The 24,970-nt window shown below is 38.8% G+C and overlaps 1 protein-coding gene across 3 annotated transcripts in view; it reads right to left on the reverse strand.

Annotated features, from left to right (window-relative positions):
- Nucleotides 1-5,045: 5,045 nt before the first annotated feature.
- Nucleotides 5,046-24,970, reverse strand: part of LOC135471098 (tyrosine-protein kinase transmembrane receptor Ror-like) — a 60,488-nt gene continuing 40,563 nt past the window's right edge. For all 3 annotated transcript variants that reach the window (XM_064750148.1, XM_064750149.1, XM_064750150.1), the window contains 8 exons: nt 24,635-24,741; nt 22,678-22,768; nt 19,389-19,543; nt 15,224-15,433; nt 14,170-14,277; nt 12,161-12,289; nt 11,245-11,349; nt 5,046-7,848 (listed from right to left, as the gene is read on the reverse strand). In XM_064750148.1, the coding sequence (XP_064606218.1) occupies nt 6,209-7,848; nt 11,245-11,349; nt 12,161-12,289; nt 14,170-14,277; nt 15,224-15,433; nt 19,389-19,543; nt 22,678-22,768; nt 24,635-24,741 (2,545 nt within the window). In that variant the 3' untranslated portion in view covers nt 5,046-6,208. The remainder of the gene's footprint in view (nt 7,849-11,244; nt 11,350-12,160; nt 12,290-14,169; nt 14,278-15,223; nt 15,434-19,388; nt 19,544-22,677; nt 22,769-24,634; nt 24,742-24,970) is intronic.

Here is a 24,970-nt window from a genome sequence, read left to right on the forward strand (position 1 = left end):
ATATAAGCCGAGCCCTTTGTATAGCCTCTTCCATCCTTGGGGTGCGATTGAAGTCAAACCAAGTACTTTACGGTCAAACATTGTTCTCTTTTTCTATTTAATCTTAGAGATTATAGAGAGCGTTTGGACTACATTTGTTACATGGCGATCTTTACCTAGATTTTTCAAGAATGTTTTGCATTTTATCGTGCTTTATCCAAAGATTTTGCGAGCTATTGTTTTACCTTGGGATCCCTCTCTAGTACAAACACTGTTTTTCGATTGGCATCGAATATTTTACTTGTTGAGCTGGGACCGTTATCGAATTGCTTTTCGTGCATGTGAAAAACTTGAAAGATTTACTAGTGCTGTTTATTGTTTATTAGATGACACTGATATTTTTTTAACGGATTCTGTTAATTTGGGGAGAGTATTCTATTACTTTATACAGAAAGGTGTTACTTTATGTAGAAAATTCCGATACATACGTATGGCTAATACTTTTACCTTACGAATGTATGAATAATTTTGTTATTTTGTGTGGAAAACTGTACTTCATGCAAAAATCTGTACATTCTATGTTGACAACTATACTTTATGTAGACGTTATACTTTATGTAGACGTTAAACTTTATGTAGACGTTATACTTTATGTAGACTATGCTATACTTTATGTAGACAACTCTATAATTTACCGAGACAGATCAGGGGCCAGTTTCACAACGATGTACATGTACGATATTGTATCGCACATATAGGACAATGGCACGATAATAGTGACGTACCAAAATATCGTACGATAAAAAAATGTGGTACGCCGCTTTGTGAAACTGGGCCCTTTGCACAACGGTATGCATAATAACATGGATGTTGATCAAAGCAGCTTTTATGGGACCAATTCCACGAAGTCTTCAAGACAAAAATAAGAAACGTAGTTATACTGAGGACTTCTTTCAAAACTGGGCGCTTTTGAAGACAAATTACGAGGTGATCAAAACAGTCATCAAAAAATGAATTGCCTGGCTCTGTAATTGGAAATCTACAGCGAAGTTTTAAATAAGTCAGATATACTTAAGTGGAAAGCCACATGACTGATTTTACGAAATCATTAGCTGTTTTTATGTCATTTTGAGAAATGCACCGATCACAAGGACGGGTGATTCTCCCTTCTGTATCTATTCATTTAAATTACGCAGTCTTTTGTCGTTCATAACCGTGCATTTATGTGGATTGAACCTAGCGCCATGATCAGCGAGCTATCTTGACAGTGTCCAAGTTCGTATTACCTTGTCCAAGTTCGTATTACCTTGTCCAACGATAGCTGGACGTATTTGTGTAAGTTTACGTAAGTGCGGCCAGCTGGCTTTGGGGTAGTACCACCCTGTCCGTCCAGATGCATGTACAACACTTGTGTAATGTCCCTTTCAATGAAGTATTTACATAACCGATGGTACATGAGTAATGCTGGGTACTGTATTCAGTCACATGATATATACCTTCGTTCGATTACATGGGTACATTCCAGCACATAGCAGAACCCTTCGACATTTCCCGCGTAATCATGCCGGTTCCAAAATGTGTAAAAACACCTCACTTTCCACTGTTACGTTGCAGTACTTGTGAACTATATACATCTTCGTTTACCAGCACAACAATACAGAAACTGTGTATTTCAAAACAGCGTATACGCACGACTGGACCAACTTGTTTTAGGCTAGATAGTTTCATGGCTCCCATTTTCTATATATATTTAAGTTATGGACGGATTAACCGCATAGTAACCGAACAGAGGCTTGAACATTGGAAAGATGGTATATAAATCCGCTTGCTCAAGTTTTGAGCCTTAATCTTCTGAGCAGTCATAATCTGAGCTTCATGTTAATGAAAGTTAACATCTGGGAAGAATGCTGTAATTTTCAAAGTTGTGACACAGCAAAGCTTTGAGCAGCTTTTGATGATATTGGGATCGAAGAAATCCCATTGTTATATGCATGCATGCATCCGTACTTTTTTTTCTTCTCGTAATGTTCAGATCTGAATGTAAATTACATGGTGAGGTTGTAAACCTTCAGCGCACACGCATTCCTGATTTAATCACCATCAGCGAACTTTCTCAATTGTTGATGTTTGTTTTACAAGAATAAAATATTTTCTTAAATAATTCCTGAGAAGTTGTTTTCTGTAATTTGCTCATATATATATATATATATATATATATATATATATATCAAACAGCATAAGTGTCGTTGGTGCATATTTTTGGTTTATCAAACATTCAAAACACCGCTTGCTAAAGGTACGGGGGCTCTCGTGTACATCAAAAGCAGGGTTATGTGTAATTGGTACTCAAAATATTTAACTCTTCGTTTTCAGTCGATGTACAACAATCCTGTATTTTGGGTGAAGCACTGTTCTTGATGCAGCTATCGGGTTTACTCGATTGGTGTTTCACGCTGTATTCGAGAGTGGCTAAAGTTCTTATCTTTCGGTCGCTAACACACGGGGTTTGGGTTTAATCGTGGGGCCTTGATGACAATAGCCACGTGTGACCGTTTAGAGCCACTGTACGTCACACCGCGGATTGGAACAGGCGACGTCACCGGTCAAGAATAGTTTCGACTAAGCTATATAGTAAGCATTACTTGCAGGCTTTGCCCATGTAGAACAGTAGAACAGCACACATGATGTTAATGGTGCCCAATCACAACCGTACGAATTCGTTAAGATAGATTCATTGATGTAAAACGCCGTTTTCAAGAATATTTCACCTACGAATATAGGCTTACAGCAAAGAAAGTAGAACTAGATCAGAGACAAGAGTGTGATAGTTAGTAAATGGTCACACGTAACCGTAGAAACACGGCCTCGTCAATTTATGCATGGGTAATGTTACGTGAGGTTTACAACATGCAAAAGAACGCCCGATTAACACATCGCCGGAAAAACTAAAAACACTCATCTTTATCAGGCCAAAGCAGATCTAACTTTTCCTCAAAAATAAGTCATCACATGACAAACGACCAACAGACAGCTAGAACAGTTTTCGATTTTTATGTTTTTCAATCAAGTTTGCAAACCTGGTGCCCCCAGTAGTCTTCCAATATGCACACCTGAATGCAATCGCAGAGATTCCTGCCATCTTTGGACAAAACATATAGGAAATGTAGGAATTTTACACCAAAAACCTCAGATTTAGAAAAAGTTTTTAGAAAAAAAATACGAGCATTTATATTTATTTGATTAGTATTTCACACCGTACTCAAGAACATTGCACTTGTACGACGGAGGCCAGCATTATGGTGGGAGGAAACCGGGCAAAGCCCGTAGGAACCCACGACCAGGAGCATTTATGTGAACAGAAAGCAAAATAATAATAGTATAATTATAATGACCTCCATCACCCCTTCCAGACACTGGCACGGTCCCTATTATTCTCGGCAAGGCAAAAGTTACAAATGATGTTGAGCTGAAGATCATAAAGACAAGAAGTTTTTTGTTATGGGGACCATTTAAGGTCGAAAACGCTCACTTGGCCATCACTATGGCCATGTAAAGTGGCGATACAATTGTTACAAATTTTCTTAGTAAACTTTTTTTTTTCCATCTATATAGTGTCCTGCAGTTCAAAGACGTTTACCCAATAGGAATTAACTAGGTCACATCTATGTCTCCATTTTTTTTTATCCCTTTCTTTGAGACCAGTTGTCAGCTACGCTATCCCGGTATAACCACAACTCATTAGCAAGACTGTCACTATCACTTCCTCAGTTCAACTGCTGGTATACTTCTTTCTGAATGGAGGAACCAGTCATCTTTGTATAGTCAAACATCTATCATCCTTCGGAACACCACTGGCCAAAGTTAGCTTATGTTGTATGTCATTTAGATTGAACTTTCAAGCCTCTAAACACGCCCCTTTGCCTGGGTTTTCGTGTATGATTCATATGTATGCTTGAGGTTTTACGTCGTACTTAATGTTTCAGTCATTTAAGAACGAGGTTTTCGTTTAATTTGCTACTATTCAAGCATTAACATGAACAGTTAAAATAAAACCCTGACTTCATCAGTTATGTGAGATCATTTGCTATCACACTGTCGTCTCTGCTCCGGTTTTACTCTCTATGCTTTAAGTCTTTCATATCTGATTGGATAACGATGCTCATATGCTAAATTCTTTGTAGAAAGAAAATGCACTAAAGGGAGGGATATAAAATCGTGCCGATATACGATATATGAAGTACAAAAACGGTATTCTTGCAGAAACATTTATTTTTTGAAGCCTTAATGAATATTAACATCCAGTCATATACAACTTTAACTCACCAGTGAATCATATCTAGAAGACAGTTTGACTAACATAGCCAATATACGTCAAGCATGGCCAACCACTACTAGTCATGAACAGTGCAACGATAACAAACAGAAGACAAGAACAAGAAGAGGTGACCAGTAACAAGGAAGCAAAAGAACGTGTAAAATAAAAATAAAAGTATGATACTTGATATAAAACATTCAGATTATCTGGGAGAATTAATGGATGAACAAGTGATACAATGCACATATTCGAGTCGCCCTCAAGTAAATATATTTATAAAGCCAGACAAATATTCGAATCACTGTTCACCAAATTCATCACAGGGCTAAAGAGTTGGACACTGGGTCATGAAACCAAATGGCCCGGTCATACCCGCAAAAAACAATAACGTAACAATAACTTATCTTTAAATGTCGGTAATAAAATGAATAAAATCAAAACATCAGCTATTAAATAAAAAGCTGTTTTTCACAAAATTACATTAGAAACTTGAGAAAAGAAGATGCTAACAAGAAAGCTAGACTGGACTTTCCAGGAAACAAAAGACAGTAGATCAGCTGTGCATATACAACAGAATAGATAATGTAAACAATACCACCTTGGTGGGAGGTTTTATACAATTCATCTCAGGCTTTGAGGTACACAGTTTTAGCCATGCCATTTTTATTCAGGTGGAATCAGCAATTAATTGTTGTCCTCTTGCAAAAACGAAACTCCTTGAACGGTTTCGCTCTGTTATGACTGTTAATATAACTGTTGATGAACACATAAAATTATGGCTGATTTCTGACAAGAAATAAATCCTTTCCTTGGAAGTAAAAATGTGGTAAGAGTGACAATCACACTGTGGATGTAAGCTGTGTTACAATCCAGACATTTTCAGAAAATGCTGTTGTAAATACTTAAGATAGTTATCTTCGAGCTGTAAACAGTATCCCACAATGGCATTCCCACGCTTCCCATTATCTCACGACACACTAATGATTTGAGCACTACACCTGACTGTCCATGAACTGAACAAAGTGATGTGAACACATAAACAAGACACTACAGAACTTCATGAAAAGCACTTTCTTGGCAGCCATTTGATATAAACAGGAAAAAACATATTTCCAAAGTCTGAAAGGAACTTGACATTTCCAAGAATATGAAAAGCATTACAAAATTAAGATAATATTTCCAAGATATTCTCAGGTAAATTTTTATCATTTAACATCATTATTAAATAATTTTCTGGGCCAAACTTTTTCCTAATAAATTTACAATTAAACATAGTTCACTGGCTCAAGAAGAAAGCTGTGGCTACATTTTTATATAAATTCAAAACATACAATGAGTTCATAAAATAATTACAATGTCAATTATGGATGTGAACTGTTAAACCTAATGAACAAAAATATGGCAATAAATAGTGAGTATTTTCAGTTTTTCAACAAAAAGCTTTCTTTGTACAGAATAATGCACTGATGGAGACCTCAGCAGGACTAATGCCAATGCAAATATATAACCATTTTGAAACTGATCTGATCAGAGCCTCAATCTAGAAAAGTACACGTTCACAAGCTGACCACATTTGTGAGTTAGCACAAGTCATCCAGAACATGTGAGCATAAGCCATGCGGAAAACACTGTCTATCAGCCTTCAATTCCTGCTGATGATGCTTGTTCTTTATGCTCCTATTATCACAACGAAACTCCTTGAAGTGATAAGGTCGTCATACATGTAACTCACGGTCATGTGGCCACCCTACTGGTAACAGAATGTCACAGCACTCACATAATGATATGTGTAACACTCCACAGCTATATGTCCCTTTTGACCACAACATGAACAACTCAAAGGCATACATACTGTTGGAGAGCACAGATCTTGTTTCTGTTTTGTTCAACATGCCAGACACTGCTCAGTTATTATTATATGTCTGACATTCTCAGCTCTGGAATGTGTGCAGGCCTGGAGGTGTTCATCCCCACAGGTCCCTTACTCAGCTCTCCAGGCTGAGAAGAGGGACTGTTCATGTAGCTACTATTGGGGTAACCCACAGACCTCCCTTTTCTGGACGAAGCCTGAGAATTGGAACTACTCGATGGGTGACTGGATGTTGACCCAGGTGGAGACACTTTCTTTGGCTTGGCCCCATTTTGTCCACAGGGTGTTGAACTGGAACTGGGCTGAAAGCTTTGCAGGGACATAGAGTTTATAGGTTGAGCAGGAGATGGAGTTATTGGCCTTTGCACAGCAGAATAAGTTTCAGCAGAGTTGCTACTACTTCCTGTCAAGGCTGTAGTTGTTGTGGTGCTACTAGGTGGGGTGCTGCCCTGGGTAAAAGGTTGCCCTCTTGAACCAGGAGGATCTATGGGTATCAGGGTACCTCCAGAAATCATAGGCCCTCCTGGAGCCCCTGAGTGACTGTATGTGCCATGACCTCCATTACTAGAAGGCATGAAGCGTCCCACAAGGGTACTCCATTGAGGCCCCAGGCCAGATAAGGCATCAGTCTTCCAGGCTTGTAGTTGGATAGAGATTTCCCGGAAGGTGGGTCTACGTGCAGGCAGTTCATGCCAGCATCCCATCATCAGCCCATACACTGGTGGGGGGCAGTCCTCAGGGCAGGACAACACCTGGCGGGCACGCACCATGGAAATCACCTCGGGGTTGGAATACCCATAAAATGGTTGCAGTCCATAACTGAATATCTCCCAAAGAACCACCCCGAAAGCCCACACATCGCTTTCAGTGGTGAATTTGCCATACAGAATGGCTTCGGGTGGCATCCACCGCACTGGTAACAGTGACTTACTCTGTACACGGTAATAATCAGAAGAGTAAATGTCCCTGGACAAACCAAAGTCAGAGATCTTCACAGTCAGGCTATCCCCTACCAGAATGTTACGAGCAGCCAAATCTCGGTGGACGAAATGTTGGCTAGCAAGGTACTCCATGCCGGCAGAGATCTGTGCAGCAACATGCAGCATATCCACATACTCCAGCACCTGATGATGGTCGGTCTTCAGGCCCACTGTCATGTCACCACGAGGAGAGTTCCGGATCAAAAAGTCATGAAGATCACCAAAGGTCATGTACTCAAACAGCATACACATTGGCTGCTGTTTGAAGCTGGTCCCTAGCAAGCATACAATATTGGGGTGTTTCATGTCCCACATCAAATCTGCCTCACGACGGAAGTCAGCCTGGACTTTGGGAGCTGCATTTTCTTTCAAAGTTTTAATGGCAACCTTGGTGATGGCACCTGCTGCCATCAGCCCAACAACTTCCCCCTTATACACTTTCCCAAATGCACCTTCCCCCAGTTCTTGGTGGAAGCGTATAGTAGACAATGGGACGTCTTTTCCAGCAGGCACAGGTTTGGGATTCAGAGGAGCAGTCTCTACTTTCTGCTGGGATTTGTTCACCGTGGTTGGCGTCTGTCCTGCTCTGCCTGAACGATTACAGAAACAGAATCCACCCAGCACAAGAGCCAGAACGAGGGGTACAGTAATCCCCGGTACCAGGATAAACAACAACTTACTGACTCCATCCTTGGCAACTGGTTCTGTAACAGACAAAACAAGGACCTATTAATAAAAATTTGGCTTTCAACTACAGAGGTTAAAAATTCACCTTGGATACGCACATGGACAAGGCTTTTGAAGAGTAATTCAGTTAAAGAAAAAATGAACAATGCTTGCAAAATACAACCTAGTAATTCTTGACAAAGGTTAATAAAATCAACACAAACATGAATAATGAATAAGACAGGTATCAATAAAAACTGAACTAAAACATACACAAATATTGAAAATGAAACAATTTATGCCCAGCTACCTAATGGCAAAAGATTTTTTCACAAATAAACAATAGGGACTCTTGACTGTAAATTGTTACAAGAATTCTACATTTTTTCTTGATGGATTATTAAACTTTGCTGGCTTATAAAATGTTTGAAGATAGCAAATGTTTTATCTATCTTTTGACTTCCTAGAAATAGAACACTCTTAAGTTCTTACATGTACTTAAATTTTTCAGGATCTCTGAACATTTTTTTCAAAATATATAAATAAGATTACAACTCTCAAGAAAATTCAGCTTCAACACTTATATCTGGAAGAATTACTAATAATTTTTCCACTTTAACTTAAGCCTTAGAACAGATTTTTTTATACGGATCTAGACCCAGTTCAGAGTAGCCTATGTAATAAAAAGCCGTAATCTTCTCATGCAAATTTGTTAAACACACCACTATTTTTGGGAGGGTTAATTTTTTCAAACAGCTGTTTATGTGTAAAATTACAAACAGATGGTCTGACGTCATTAATGCAGTTCAGGAAGTCGTAATATGTAAAAACAAAACAGCTTTCTTCTAAAGGTCTCGTGGTCCTTAAATAACATGGAAATAACATAATATATCCTCAGTTCAACACTGATAGCTGTAAAAGGGAATGGGGGTTTGAAGCTAGTTCAGTTTCAACAGTAGTCAGTTCAACATTGATAGCTGCTAGAGCAGTTTTAAAAGGGAATGGGGGTTTGAAGCTAGTTCAGTTTCAACAGTAGTCAGTTCAACATTGATAGCTGTTAGAGCAGTTTTAAAAGGGAATGGGGGGTTGAAGCTCGTTCAGTTTCAACACTAGTCAGTTCAACATTGATAGCTGTTCAAACAGCTTTAAAAGGGAATGGGGGTTTGAAGCTAGTTCAGTTTCATCCATGGCATCATTATCTAAAATTTTTGACTACTGATGGAAAATATGCATTAAAAAAAGGGGCAAGGAGAATCAAAACATGCCTCAAAAAGGGCAAAAAAGGAAAATATGGAAATTTTCTGTTATTTTTATAATAATGCATTTTTGTGGTAACTTTTAATTTGTGCTTTAAATGTGTTGCTGGTAACTTCAATAGGCCTGCACCGAATTACCTTCCTTGAGGTCACTCTCCGGTTTAAAAGGTGCGTTTTTAGGAGAAAACTGAGGTTAGGTGGGACCTCAGGAAATGACTGATGACAAGTTTCAGAGCCAAAGCAGCAATCCCTTGAATTTCTGCAACTCCCAAAGGCAGATATCATGTTTTTTCACATTCTGTTGCCTAGAAAATATCTGTGACTGTCATGACATAACCCACATACTGCATGCTTTAATAGGCGAGGTCCCACTTCTCATAGTTTCCCGCCTCAAAAACTAATCTTGCCTTAGGTCATAGGGAGGTAATTCAGGGCAAGCCAACTGAAACCTAATAAGACCAATAATAAGTCTATTTATCCCATCATGGGACAAGTAACTTCATAAGGCATATATGGATTGAAATTGCTAAATGAAGAATGTAGGCTTCAGGCATAAAGGGGAGGTAATTCAAGGACAGTGCTGCCATGGCAGAGTGTCAGGTCCAACACTGAGTACTCTCATTCCGGTTGATTATATTGTTAAACACCAAAACAAAGTTGTCAAATATGACCTTGAAGTGTGTAATTTTGATTAATTGATTAATAACAAAGATAACTAGTCTGAGAAAAGATAAAATATAAAGAACCATACAAAAACAATGCACAAAAGCAAACAGTACTGTGCAGGGAAAAGTTTCCGGACTACCTCCATTGTGCAGGGATGAACATGCAAGACTGTTACAGAATCTCTGCAATACAGAAGTTGAAATGAAATCAGAAGGAAGCAAAGAAAATTTGAACGATGCACCTCATTCATGCCTACAATAATTCAGCAGAACATAACAATTACTGTATTATCTTGTACAACGTATTCGGCGTAAAACACCAAAACACCAATCAAATAAATACAGATATAATATATATAAATGTAGACACCAGACATGACACCCACCCAATCACAACACATCAACTTTTCGCTTAGGAGACCTTGTGCTGGAGACACCGCACATGGCATCCCCACCCAATCACAGCATATCAGCTTTTTGCTTTGGTGACCTTGTGCTGGAGACACCGCACATGGCATCCCCACCCAATATCAGCATATCAGCTTTTTGCTTTGGTGACCTTGTGCTGGAGACACCGCACATGGCATCCCCACCCAATCACAGCATATCAGCTTTTTGCTTTGGTGACCTTGTGCTGGAGGCACCATACATGGCACCCCCACCCAATCCCAACACATCAGCTTTTCGCTTTGGTGACCTTGTCCTAGAGACACCACACATGGCACCCCCACCCAATCACAGCAAATCAGCTTTTCGCTCAGGTAACCTTGTGCTGGAGGCACCATACATGGCACCCCCACCCAATCACAGCATATCAGCTTTTCGCTTTGGTGACCTTGTCCTAGAGACACCACACATGGCACCCCCAACCAATCCGAGCATATCAGCTTTTCGTCCAGGTGACCTTGTACTGAAGACACCACATTTGGCACCCCCACCCAATCACAACAGTTGTTTAACTCTGTTCTCATGTCTTTTTCACTTACACAATGCTGATCAGTTTTGTTGGTGAAGAAAACCAGGGTGCTTGGGAAAAATCACCAACCTTTGGCAAGTTACCGACAAACTTTAACGTAAGTGATGTACCGGTAAATTTGTGCACCATACTGGTGAAAGACAAGTGGTTTTCAATGAATTGACAGACTGTGAAATGTCCACATGAACAATGAGAGCTGGGAAATATACTTATTCCTTGTACAAGGCCCAGGTAAAGTTGCACTTTGTGTATCCCAGAAACTGTAAGGCAAACAACGTTTAACCACAAAACCGTGGTCCGCTCCCCACTTTCAAGTCATGGTTTCAAGTCACGGGTTTGGTCAAGCTCCTGGTGAAGGCCGATGGTTTACTCAGGTTTCTTCTAGCAATACACTTTTTCCCCCATTCTTTAAATGAAAATTTGTTGAGAAAAATGTGGAGCCACAATAAAAATAAATAAATAATGAACCTGCCCAAACACCTACTGAGTCTATATATATCTCGGCACTATGTATATATAACTGTGACTCTGACTTACCACACTTAGGGATGTCACATAACTCCCGCTGCACGTTAACATTCATGGTGTAGCACCATGGCCCATCCATCTCATTACCAGGGTTACGGCAGAAGTTATGGTTACCTGTGGACGTCAAACAAAGGAGGCAAGGCTATAGCAGAGATGTGAAAATGAATGTACTGGTATTTCTGAAATGTCCAAACGGTAACCTTCTCCACATACGCCTAGTCATTTTTTTCATCACTTAAGAATCAAAAATACTTGTTTGAGGAATATCAGGTGATGTAAATATGGCAGTTAAAGTCAGACCAATTCATGCTGTCCTCCACACAAAAATGATAAAATGTAGTATGCTAAGGTAAAGATGGTCACAAATAGATATCACAAAACATTACACTTTTCCTTCCTTCCAAACAAACCTCAGAGAACATTTCAAAGGGTCCTTCAAGGAAAATTAGTAAATAAGCACACACGAAATCTTAAAGGTCATTTCGATTGTTATACTTTAAAAAAAAAAAAAAAAAAAAAAAAAAAAGACGACTACCTCATTCTCTCTGCTTGCCTGCTTTATTAATGCTGCTTGCCTGCTTTATTAATGCTACTTTCTAGTAATAAGCCAAATCAGCCTTTTGATTAGCCTTAAGAGTTGTTAGAAGACATGAAGCCTTTAATAGCACTATTGAGCCCACCCAGCTTTGCAAGATGTACATTCAATCTAGCAACTACCATAAAGTCACGCCTTTAGTCACATTAGTTTGTGAGAGCCTTCACACTCTCTGGTCCAAACGTGTGAGCTCGCTTGAGAAATGCTGATTGGGTCTAGCTTGTACTTGCTCCTATTTCAGTGTTGTCTTACTGTCCCAATTCTAAGCAATCCTTATCTTCCAGCTATCAATACTATATGAGTGACAATTTTTCAAAAGACAAGTCTTACGTATTGTGGCATCTTTGAGGAAGTGCTGGTGTGGTTTATTGGCACTCCAGTTCTGACACCTATATCCAGACTTGGTGCGACTGACAGGTCCCAGGTAACCAGTTCCGGTCCCATTATAACACCTGTGATCTGTCAACAGTAAATCATCAACAATACATGCTCGCTACGATTCCCGCAGGGCTGAAATATTGCCAAGGTAGTGTTAAATCATAATTATTAATTCATTCAATCAACATCACACAGTGAGCATCACGTCAGCATCTTCCAGTCTTTTTAAAACAGCCAGAGTTATCTCCCTTCTGATGTTAACTCCGGCTTGTGGGGCCTTTATAGATGAAACAGAATCGTCGGTGATTGGCTAATGGTGGGCATATGATTTTCTAGGTTAAAATCCTGCACTCTTGGTCACGCTTGAATAAATCTGCCATACCTCAAATTCAGTTTAACCCCAGCATAACCTTGACTAGCTTATCTCTCGCACCAGCCAATCAGTGACGATTCTGTATATCTTTCAGTGAGTCGTAGTTAAATTTACTTATGGTTAGGATGGAGGGAAGAGGATACAAGCACTCAATCTCACACATTATGTGATTGCGGAACACACAAAAATAAAATCTATAGAGCATATTGCACAGTGAAGGTTGAATATCATAAATATTTTTTGAGTGAGAGGTGAAAATGATAAGCCACAAGATTAGAAGCGTCAAGTAGGTTATCATTTCCATCCTTCACGAGAAAAGTATTTATGATATTCAACCTTCACTGTGAAATATTTATATTCTAACAATATCATGATTTTGTGTATTTGAACAAGTTTAAGCAATGTTTTTAGCTGTATGCCTTCATAGGTTTGTGTATATAGTGCGACGTTGCACATGACATCTTGTATGACGTCGTGTCTTGTTGCATGACGTAAGAAATGTTAAAGTTGACTGAACTTATATTATGACATCATTCTGCTAAGCTTGAATTGGAACGTCATAAAAAAAAATATTTCTTTGAGACGTCATGGCGTTGGGTTGTGTAATAACAAGTGATATCTAACTTCAGTCCGTGAGATATCACTTTTATCATTGCCTGAAATCCTGACATTTCACCTTTATATAAATAATAAGAGACAATACATCGTTATAAATTACGTGAATTTTACCACCAAGGTAACAGTTTATACATATAGAAGTGTTTAGAATATTTTAAAATAGGTATAAAATCTATCACTAAATTTAATTTCTTTCTAACACCTGACCAATCCCTACTGGTCATATTGAATGAATGAATCAAAATTGTGTTTAGATTCACACTTTAAGCAATCTCAAAATCTCAAGATTTTTTTATCTTGTTTGTGTTTTACGCCGTAAACAAGAATATTTAACTTATACGACCTTGGCTAGCATTATGGACGGAGGAAACCAAGCAGAGTCTGGGGGAAACCCACGACCATCTGCAAGGTTGCTGGTAGACCTTCCCACTTACAGCTGGAAAGGAAGCCAGCCAAAACTCTAATGACATCACTACATAAATACATGTCCACAAATGTCCCCTTGAAATTATTAATTATTTCAATAATTTCAAAATTATTGACGGAAAATGGTGACTGCAAAATAAATAACTAAACTTCAAACATAACTTCATAGTTCATGTATAAAGAAATCAAATTTACCTGAAAAGCAGGTCACTAAAGTTCAATGACTTCAAAGAATACACGGTCCAACCTGAAATGCCTAAAAGGGCCGCGAATACGCGATGATCATAACATGGTAGGGCGTTGGTGTTTGTGTGTTGGGGTGGGGGAGGGGCTGAGGAGGGGTGATCACGTGATACCAGTAAACATACCAACTCTATCCAACTACAAGATTTTGTCTTCAAAGATAAAAGCTACCAGATTTGAACGTGACACAAAAATCTTCAGCCGTTTTTTTTTCTGTTTGTTTACATTTTCTCTCACATGTATATATCACATCTCAGAGTGGCTCCGCCCTCTGATCAAGGAGGGTGTCTAGTGAGCATACCTCTCAGATGTACAGTCTCGGCCTTGACCCCAATACGTTTACAGTTTCTGGCCTCAGGGGTGCCTGCTTCACTCAGTTCTCCACAGTCAGGTAAAACCACCTGGTTACCTGCAAGATTTACAATACCACAAAATAAACAATTAAGGAAACATCAGAGGATATATTTATTTATAATTTACTTATTATTTATTTATAAGGTGTTTTAAGCTCTGCGGAAGAATATTTCCATTTTTATGATGGCAGTCAGCATTATGGTGGAAGGGGAATGGAGTGGAGGAAAGATCAGAGATCACTAAAACAATCTCTGGAAATGGTTACTTTTTGTTTTTTTACAATTATTTTCACTGAATTAAATGCAGACAAATACTTGGGTTAACTGGTTGGCTTCACTGATCAATTATGCAATTAAGTTCACATAACAAAATACAAAATGTTCTAAATAAACGAAGAAAAACTTTGTCACATCTAACATATACAAGCACTTGATTGCATTTAATTCTGTAAAATTAACTGTGCTAAGCAAAACCCCTAAGGTCTTCATGCCATCAGAACAGGTTCCCCACTCCATGTCACAAAGGCTGGATACCTTATTGTTCAGTATGTAGGTTTGGAGAAACTGTTCACAACTGCTCAAAATTTGAAAATTGTAAATCCACTGATTTTCCAGTTTTTCAAGGTTTTCCATATATGTACCTTAATTCCTCACCTATTTTGCATATGAAAGAGCAACTTTCAGTGCAATTTATACACATTTTGGATTTGATTTTGGAGACAAAGCTACACTGGTTGGATTGGCCAGTTTCATGGGCTTCACAAAAAGTATAATTTTATCAGTCTACACAGAACAATGCCTTCAAAATGTGCTGGAATAAACACCTTTAAATACATCTTAAACAGGACAAATTCCTGACACAGTCCATTTTCCTAACAAATTGCGAGATATTTTCAGCTTCAGTTTTATACCTTCCTCCAACATCGAAATAAGACTCATTCAGCAAAAAATAATAAAAATTTTAATTGGTGTGGCCTAAATGTGAGTTCGGAAACCCTTTACCTATAACATGGTGTGTCTTGGCCAGAATGTATTCTGTCTTACAGAGGTCTGTCTCCAGCTTGAGGCATTCATCCTTGCAGATCTGGCGGGGTTTAGGCTGACCCCCTCGCTCATCACACAGGGGAAAGGCGTGGTAACACAGTGCTGGCACCACATACTGCTGACACTCAGATGACAGGTCCTTGGATCCGGCAATGATGGTGAAGGCCGCTGAAGAATGGTACAGGGATACAACAACAGTTAAAGCTTTGTAAAGGATATGACAACAAATAAGAATGGTACAAGATGATTAAGCGTGGTAAAATATGTAACAACTGTTACAAAGAGGTACAAGGATATGACAATGAAAGAGTGGGACAAGGTTATGACAATGAAAGAGTGGTACAAGGATATGACAATGACAGAGTGGTACAAGGATGTGACAACAGCTAAAGAGTGGTACCAGAATATGACAATGAAAGATTGGTAAAATTATATGACTATGAAAGAGTGGTTTAAGGATGTGACAACAGCTAAAGAGTGGACATGGCAATGAAAGAAGGGTGCAATGATATGGGAATGAAACAGTGGCACATTGTGGCATATGACAATGAAAGAAGAGTACAAGGATACGATAATGAAAGAGTGGTACAAGGATGTGACAACAGCTAAAGAGTGGTATAAGGACATGACAATGAAAGAGTTGTACAAGGATATGACAATGAAAGAGTTGTACAAGGATATGACAATGAAAGAGTGGTACAAGGATATGACAATGAAAGAGTGGTACAAGGATATGACTATGAAAGAGTGGTACAAGAACATGACAATGAAAGAGTGGTACAAGGATATGGCAATGAAAGAGTGGTGCAAGGATGTGACAATAGTTAAAGAGTGGTACAAGGATGCGACAACAGTTGAAAAGTGGTACAAGGATATGACAATGAAAGAGTGGTACATGGATATAACTATGAAAGAATGGTACAAGGATATGACAATGAAAGGGTAATACAAGGGTATGACAATTAAAGAGCGGTACAAGCAAATGACTATGAAAGAGTGATGCAAGGATATGAAAATGAAAGTGTCATACAAGCATGTAACAATGAAAGAGTTATACAAGCAAATGACTAAGAAAGAGTGATACAAGGATATGACAATGAAAGAGTGATACAAGGAAATAACAATGAAAGAGTCGTACAAGGATGTGACAATGAAAAGAGTTGTACAAGGATATGACAATGAAAGAGTCATACAAGCTTGTGACAATGAAAGAGCGGTACAAGGATATGACAATGAAAGACTCATACAAGCATGTGACAATGAAAGAGCGGTACAAGGATGTGACCATGAAAGAGTCGTACAAGGATGTGACGTCTTTCATTGCCATATCCTTGTACCACTCTTCAGTTGTTGTCACATCCTTATGCCACTCTTTCATAGTCATATAATTGTACCAATCTTTCATTGTCATATTCTGGTACCACTCTTTAGCTATTGTCACATCCTTGTACCACTCTGTCATTGTGACAAAGAGTCGTACAAAGATGTGACAATAAAAAAGTCATACAAGAATGTGACAATGAAAGAGTGGAACAAGGATGTGACAACAGTTGAAGAGACATATCAGCAAAGATCATTCTACTGATAAATGGAAGAAGAATGGTACAACATATCCAGTACAACATGTGTTCATATTCCATGCATGGGTTTTCTCAGATCTTCACATAATCCTGCTGATACGGAGTCCTTAGAAACAAAATGTTTGGCCATTTCTGCACGAATTCCTTCAGTGACGTTACTTTCCTGGAGCGACGTAATTTTTTTATGGACTGAAGTAATCTGCAGCATCTTCAATCACACTAAAGCTCATTCACGGATGGCGTGGTCCTCTGTGCAAGAGACGTCAACTGGAGTTTTGTGAAGTCGTAGTAGCGTCAAAAAGGGGTCATGTAACGTCACACCATGAATTTGTACAGAAATGGACAAACATTGTGGGGTTTTTTTGCACAGAATTGAACTACATGGCCTTTGAATTGCCCAAGAAGCTTAACATATCTTCATGTGATAACTGTTTGCACATACTATGTACCCATGTCGCATACTAGCAATTTTAGCCTGAAATATGTGTGTACACCAGAATGGCTCTTTGAGGAGTGGCACAAGGACATGATAACAGCTGAAGCGTAGTAGTAAGTAAGGATATAAGTCACATATGATCCAGCAAGAGCTGAATTCAATTCTGCGATCTCAATTCTGTAAAACGGCTTGGAAATGTGATCTCCTTAGTAACAAACAGCGTGGGTGAAGAAAACGGTCCTTCCAACGTTATTGCATACGAAAATGCCTATTTTTGAATCAATGTCAGCGATCTTGTATCTGTTGGATTCGCATAATTTTCAGCTTTCCAGAATCTTACAAAATGGTCAGGGTCCAGTCGGTTGTGGGTAAAACAATGTTTTAATGAGTTTCCCACCTCCCTGCCCCTCCAGCAAGATCTAACTTCTACTTCCTCTTCAACCCATTCCCTCTAGAGGCCCAATGTGAGGCACAGACACAAACTGCAAAATCAGCTCACAGCAGATATCACTCTACTACACTGACCACGCTGAGTGTGTTTGAAGGCTAGCAAATCTGGGAAACAAGTCAGATTAAGAGATGGGGAATTTAGGCCAGATGTAAATATTATTGCAGAATATATGCTGTTTACTACAAGCTTTTCATCAGCTGTTCTGGAGAAGCAGGGTATCCCCTGGAGGAAATCTCCCTAATCCCTGACATACTGACAACCATCCTTCATCACAGTGAATTAGGTCACACGAAGATGACCCAGCAGACATGGAGATATCAGATCTGCAGTATAACTCTGTATTCCCACAAGATGACTTTCAATACATTCTCCAGCCACCTACCTCCATCCCAAATATATATGCAGAAAACTTTATTGAAAACTCTGGGAGATGCACAGGCAAGTTCACATTTCATATCAGGCCAAAGTCTACCTAGACAACATTTCTTAGAATGGAATAAAAACCATCATGTGCTTATATATATATATATAAGTGGTCCCCAACTCCACTGAGAACTTTAGGAGAAGTTTTATGGACAAGGTCTCATTTCATTCCAAATTCTGTCTTCAAATGGCCATGACTTGGAAAATAATTCATGGAATGGAGTCAAATAAGTTCATGTCCATCAACATATTTACGTATCATTCCTAAAACACCCGTCAAGTTTCAAGAAAAACCTCTGATAACTGTAGTAAATGCATTGACAACATAAAATGAACAGAGTGATAGGACACTGGGACAGGCAGAACTAACTGCTAAAGTGAACAGAAAGCAACTTTTTTGAAAAGTTTTCAAGATTCTTACATTACATACATGTAGTTCATATTCCAATAAATCAGACACAAGCATTTTATCACATTTCAAATTCTAATTTTAGACAAATATGTTTTTTCTTGAATAGGATGGAAACCTGCTGGCAGATCTGGGATTGACCTTGAACAATTCAGGGATCTTGTGGATGAGTAGCCTGAAACCTGCTGGCAGATCTGGGATTGACCTTGAACAATTCAGGGATCTTGTGGATGAGTAGCCTGAAACCTGCTGGCAGATCTGGGATTGACCTTGAACAATTTGGGGATCTTATGGATGAGTAGCTTGAAACCTGCTGGCAGATCTTGGATTGACCTTGAACAATTTGGGGATCTTATGGATGAGTAGCCTGACAACTTGATGTTGTCTGACAATGTCTAATCCACAGCTTTTGGGAAAGGGCCTGTGGGGCTCAAAATTGGAAACATTTCAATGCAAAATTGAGTATTTTAGAGAAAAAGTGTACCAGGGAGCTGTGATATTTAAGTATTATGTACTTTATAGTTAACTGGTACTTAACCCAGGTCACTTACCTTGAATAAAAACTTCCAAATAGATATCTGAGTTAACCAAAATCAAACACAAACTTTCATTTCTTATATTATAGGTGCATATCTCTGAGCATAAACTTACATGTGTCTGAAGTGAAAAGAGCATATTTCAGGAAATCAATTCCCAACTGGAACATTTGTGCCCGCAAATGGGGAAACACAACACTGGGATACTATGGGTCAAAAAATGGCCCCTGGAACATAAGTAGATTTTGCCCTATGTTGCTTTTTACATCAAAACGTGGAATTACTCACCAATGAGCCGTTCCTCTGTGTTGGCCTGTGTATACTTGGACAGGACATAGATGCTCTGATTGGCCACCACGTTAGAGCAGGTGGCACCACGATATGGCTGACAAAACCCCTGTCCCACCTGGCCATCAGGGTCAAGGCCACCTGACAGTTTAGGGCTAAAATAATACAAATCAACAGACAGCTTTATTCCTTTTTCTATTCCTAGGGTAAAATGTTTACTCCAATAAAGGTGATCCTTCTGGTAACATTCAACACAGTCTTCGGCAAATGCTGATAAGCTTCAGTTGCTACTAGGTTAATTGACAAAATAATTAAACTCGCAATCAGAGTTCAGTGATTTTGCAGGGTATGGAAGCATTCAGACTTTAATTGAAATATCTTGTGACAATATAAACAGGAATAAAGTCATATGTAAAAATCAGCTCAAGCAGGTCCTTCTAACACAAGGCTTGATGACAAATCCTCTTAAAATCCTTGTCTAAAATCAACCAGTCTTAGAATGAAGGAAAATTTGCTTCTTAATTGAGAAGTATAACCATCACCCAGCCTACTTGATTTGCATGTCTTTAGGCAGCATTACCGTCTACAGTTTTCATCAGTTGCAGAAAACCTCAAAACGCCAGGGAGGCCTCCGTGGCTCAGTCGGTTAAAGCGCTAGCGCAGCGTAATGACCCAGCAGTCTCACCAATGCGGTCGCTGTGAGTTCAAGTCCAGCTCATGCTGGCTTCCTCTCCGGCCGTACGTGAGAAGGTCTGCCAGCAACCTGCGGATGGTCGTGGGTTTCCCCCGGGCTCTGCCAGGTTTCCACCCACCATAATGCTGGCCGCCGTCGTATAAGTGAAATATTCTTGAGTACGGCGTAAAACACCAATCAACAAAAAAAAAAAAAAATCAATCAAAACGCCAGGTGTTGAAACCCACCGTCTATCAGAACACGGTAGCAGACCTACCGTGAAAAATAAGATGTACCAGGAGTTCAAACCTTGCTCTCGCATTATTTTGACAGCTGAGTGACATGCCTGTACATCAGCAAAATTTAATTGAAAGACTAGTTTTATCTGCTATTCAGCTCATTTGAGGAAGAGAAACCTGTATGAGTCCAATCTCCAGTTTTAAATCTCTATTTCTCAAAATTGCAATCATAGACTCAACTTTGTATTCACATGTGTGGAAATTGATGCCCTTTACCAGCTTCACATTGCAACAATTTTAAACCAACGTTTAAAACTTTAAAATCTGTGCAAGGTTACTTTTCTGAGAATTCAGAGTCACGTGTGTGTAATAAAATGCCCTGACAGGCAACTGACAGCTCAGAAATCAGTACCGACCAATTGTATGAATTGTATTTTCATTGACCTGAAATAATGATTTATCATGATTGTGAAATCTTTCACAAAATCTAGACTAGCAGACGGGAGTTCATAATTTTATATACCGTCACTTGTGCAGCGCACAACCTGTACATTTCCTTGTGACTTTGAGTTTGGTTTATTCAGGGATTCATAGAAGTAAAAAAAATTTTCTGGTTCAGATTGAGTTTATTTATATTTGTAACACCTATTATAATCAACAATTATAACCTAGTATAAACGTGAAAGTATATATGTGTGTATTTTCACTTGTGTGTAGTTCAATTTCACTTGAGGTTCAATTCTGATCATGATTTTATTGTTGGTACACACATATACTTTTACAAGTATATATCCTGATCAGAGATATACGTTGTATGATAAAATAGTTATAAACCACAGTGATGCATGTTCAGTTGTTGATTGTTATATTAAAGGAAAGGCAGGAATTAAATATTACATAAAAAATAAACATAAACCAACAACAGAAGCATATACTGTATACTTTATTATTTGTGGGAATTAATGTTCGCATATTTAATCAAGGGAATACTGAAAAAAAAATCTTAAAACATAAATTTTCTGAGTTACATGCCTAATGTGGCCGAAATTATTCAAAAATGTCAAACAGGTATTATCAAGGGTTGCTATACACCTTTTTTGTGTCCTGCGATGTGGCTAATCCTCATAATCAGGGTCATAGATTAAAACAATGGGAGATGGATTATCACTATGTAGGCAGATGACTTTTAACTGGTAAATTGATCTGTCACCTTTTGAGCAGCTCAATATAAGACGTATAAATTCTTCATTGCCCACCGGAGTCAGACATTCATGCTTGATTAATTCAGTCAATTAACACGATTAATTGTCCTCTGTAGCAGGTCAGAGACCGCTAACATTGCCATAGCTGAACAAATTACAATTTGTTACAAGTTCACTCATTGGTTCACAGGAGACACACAGCCAATGGGATAACGTGTATCAAAGCGACACTCATCGGAAGCCAACACATAACTGGTATCTACTTTTCCATCACTTTGCCGGCATATGGAAGATTCGTTAAGCTTAAGACAATTGCACGCCCACTTTGTTTTATACCCGATACACCTTATCTCCATAGTTTGTATATATTTAAAGCCCAATTTTAATTTAATTACGGCCAACACACTCATGTCACAGAAGCAGGTGTCGGGTGATCGCAGTCAACTGCTCAACGCTTAGTGCCTTTTTTCGAATGCCAATACCAGAAAAACTTGAGTTTTTTATTTTCTAGGCCTGTATCAAAGACGGTTAGTATGAGGAGACCTAAATACTCCTTCTTTGCTCGATGAAATATATAAATTTTTGTTTAGTCGAACTCAGCAGCTCAAGTTCCCTAGTAAGTTTATTTCAGATTATATCTGTGAATGTTTTGGACAGTGAGGTATAGATCTTGTACACTGTTGGATGTAATTTTACCTTTGTTGTTTATGGCCTGTAATACAAAAATACCCGACAACATTCTGTAGCTACACGCAACTTGTTTAGTTGGTAATTGTTCAATAATTATTTCATTTGAAAGTAGTAAAATCACCATACAGGATAAAAGTCAGCAGTGCTGTGTATACTGACAGCACATGCAGGTTCATGTTGCTGATTGGTGTGATTCGGTGGTTACATGTGCGGAAGTCAGCTGCGCGTATAAATGCACTGAGCGACACGCTCTGTTGATTTCACCATCTTGTCAAAGACTGTGAAGGCAGTTGTGATAGCATTTGACCCGAGTGCCCATTTGGCATTTTTAGAATACTGACAATTTGTTGAAAACGATGGAAAACAATGGGTGTTGTTCTCTATGCAAAGAAAACTGCAGAAAAGAAAATGCTGGATGAGGCTGACTCATGGTATCATCCATGAAAATGTCTGGTGATATTCAGTTAATGAAATGTATTACTTACTTGTTTGAGGGTAAGGTGTCTGATATACCTGGCAGGTAAAAATCAGAATCTACAGATGATGTGTGGGATTTGCTAGTCACTGGTGGCCGCCCTGGCAAACACAATTAGACAGGAATTAGCTGAACTATTCCACACTTCATAGCCAGATCAAAAATAATATTCACAAGTATATGCATCTATCAGCAACTGCACCCTGTCTCATACACGTGTCTTGACATTTGACAAATACTTTCTTACATGATGTGTACCATTTTCTTTACCTATACTGTTGTACATTTATTCATTTTATTTTTCTAATACTTTTTCACTTACATGATAACAATCAGTTTTATAGGAAGAAGCAACTGGAGTGACTGAGTAAACCACTGACCTTTGGCAAGCTATTGACCAACATTCCCACTTGTACGGTAGAGATATACACAACACACTGGTGGAAGTATGGATGATATACATGAAAGTATGAATATTAGAGTGTGCAAGTGGCCATATGAGCAGCGTTACTGACAGTCTCTCTTAGTGGGCTTCTGCTGTAGAGCACTGTAGTGTTAACTTACTGCTGATGACAATGAGTTTGGCTGTTGTGTTGTAGCTATCATCAACCTTGTAGTGGTAACTTACTGTTGATGACAATGAGCCTGGCTCTTGTGTTGTAGCTATCATCAACCTTGTAGTGGTAGCTTGTTGTTGATGACAATGAGCTTGGCTGTTGTAGATACCATAAACCTTGTAGTGGTAACTTACTGTTGATGACAATGAGCCTGGTTGTTGTGTTGTAGCTATAATAAACCTTGTAGTGGTAACTCCCTGTTGATGACAATGAGCTTGGCTGTTGTGTTGTAGCTATAATAAACCTTGTAGTGGTAGCTTACTGTTGATGACAATGAGCTTGGCTGTTGTGTTGTAGCTATCATCAACCTTGTAGTGGTAGCTTACTGTTGATGACGATGAGCTTGGCTGTTGTGTTGTAGCTATCATCAACCTTGTAGTGGTAGCTTACTGTTGATGACAATGAGCTTGGCTGTTGTGTTGTAGCTATCATCAACCTTGTAGTGGTAGCTTACTGTTGATGACAATGAGCTTGGCTGTTGTGTTGTAGCTATTATCAACCTTGTAGTGGTAGCTTACTGTTGATGACAACGAGCCTGGCTGTTGTGTTGTAGCTATCATCAACCTTGTAGTGGTAACTTACTGTTGATGACAATGAGCTTGGCTGTTGTGTTGTAGCTATCATCAACCTTGTAGTGGTAGCTTACTGTTGATGACAATGAGCTTGGCTGTTGTCTTGTAGCTATAATAAACCTTGTAGTGGTAACTTACTGCTGATGACCATGAGCTTGGCTGTTGTGTTGTAGCTATAATCAACCTTGTAGTGGTAACTTACTGTTGATGACAATGAGCTTGGCTGTTGTGTTGTAGCTATCATCAACCTTGTAGTGGTAGCTTACTGTTGATGACAATGAGCTTGGCTGTTGTGTTGTAGCTATCATCAACCTTGTAGTGGTAGCTTACTGTTGATGACAACGAGCCTGGCTGTTGTGTTGTAGCTATCATCAACCTTGTAGTGGTAACTTACTGTTGATGACAATGAGCTTGGCTGTTGTGTTGTAGCTATCATAAACATTGTAATGGTAGCTTACTGTTGATGACAATGAGCTTGGCTGTTGTGTTGTAGCTATCAAAAACCTTGTAGTGGTAACGTACTGTTGATGACGATGAGCTTGGCTGTTGTGTTGCAGCGACCATAAACCTTGTAGTGGTAACTTAATGTTGATGACACTGAGCCTGGTTGTTGTGCTGTAGCTATCATAAACTTTGTAGTGGTAGCTTACTGTTGATGACAATGAGCTTGGCTGTTGTGTTGCAGCGACCATAAACCTTGTAGTGGTAACTTACTGTTGATGATGACAAACTTGGCTGTTGTGTTGTAGCGATCATAAACATTGCAATGGTAACTTACTGTTGATGACGACGAGCTTGGCTGTTGTGTTGTAGCGACCATAAACATTGTAACCCACACAGGTGTAGTTTCCCGCATCATTTGGGTTGATGTTTTCAATACGCAACCTTCAGCAGGAAAAACATACATATATATGCACAATTAACAATAATTAATACACTATTACAAGTACAGTATATAAATATGTTAGCCTTCCTGTACATTCACTTCACTAAATATTCACTAGAGTTAATCTAATGTAATGATAATAATGTCTTTTTCTTTCAATTTTTTGTCAACTTAATGTATCTGTCCTGTTTCTGGACAGTTAAAAAAATTGGTAAAATACAGCACAAA

Source organism: Liolophura sinensis, chromosome 7 (genome assembly GCF_032854445.1).
Source record: "Liolophura sinensis isolate JHLJ2023 chromosome 7, CUHK_Ljap_v2, whole genome shotgun sequence".
In the NCBI taxonomy this organism is placed as follows: Eukaryota; Metazoa; Mollusca; class Polyplacophora; order Chitonida; family Chitonidae; genus Liolophura; species Liolophura sinensis.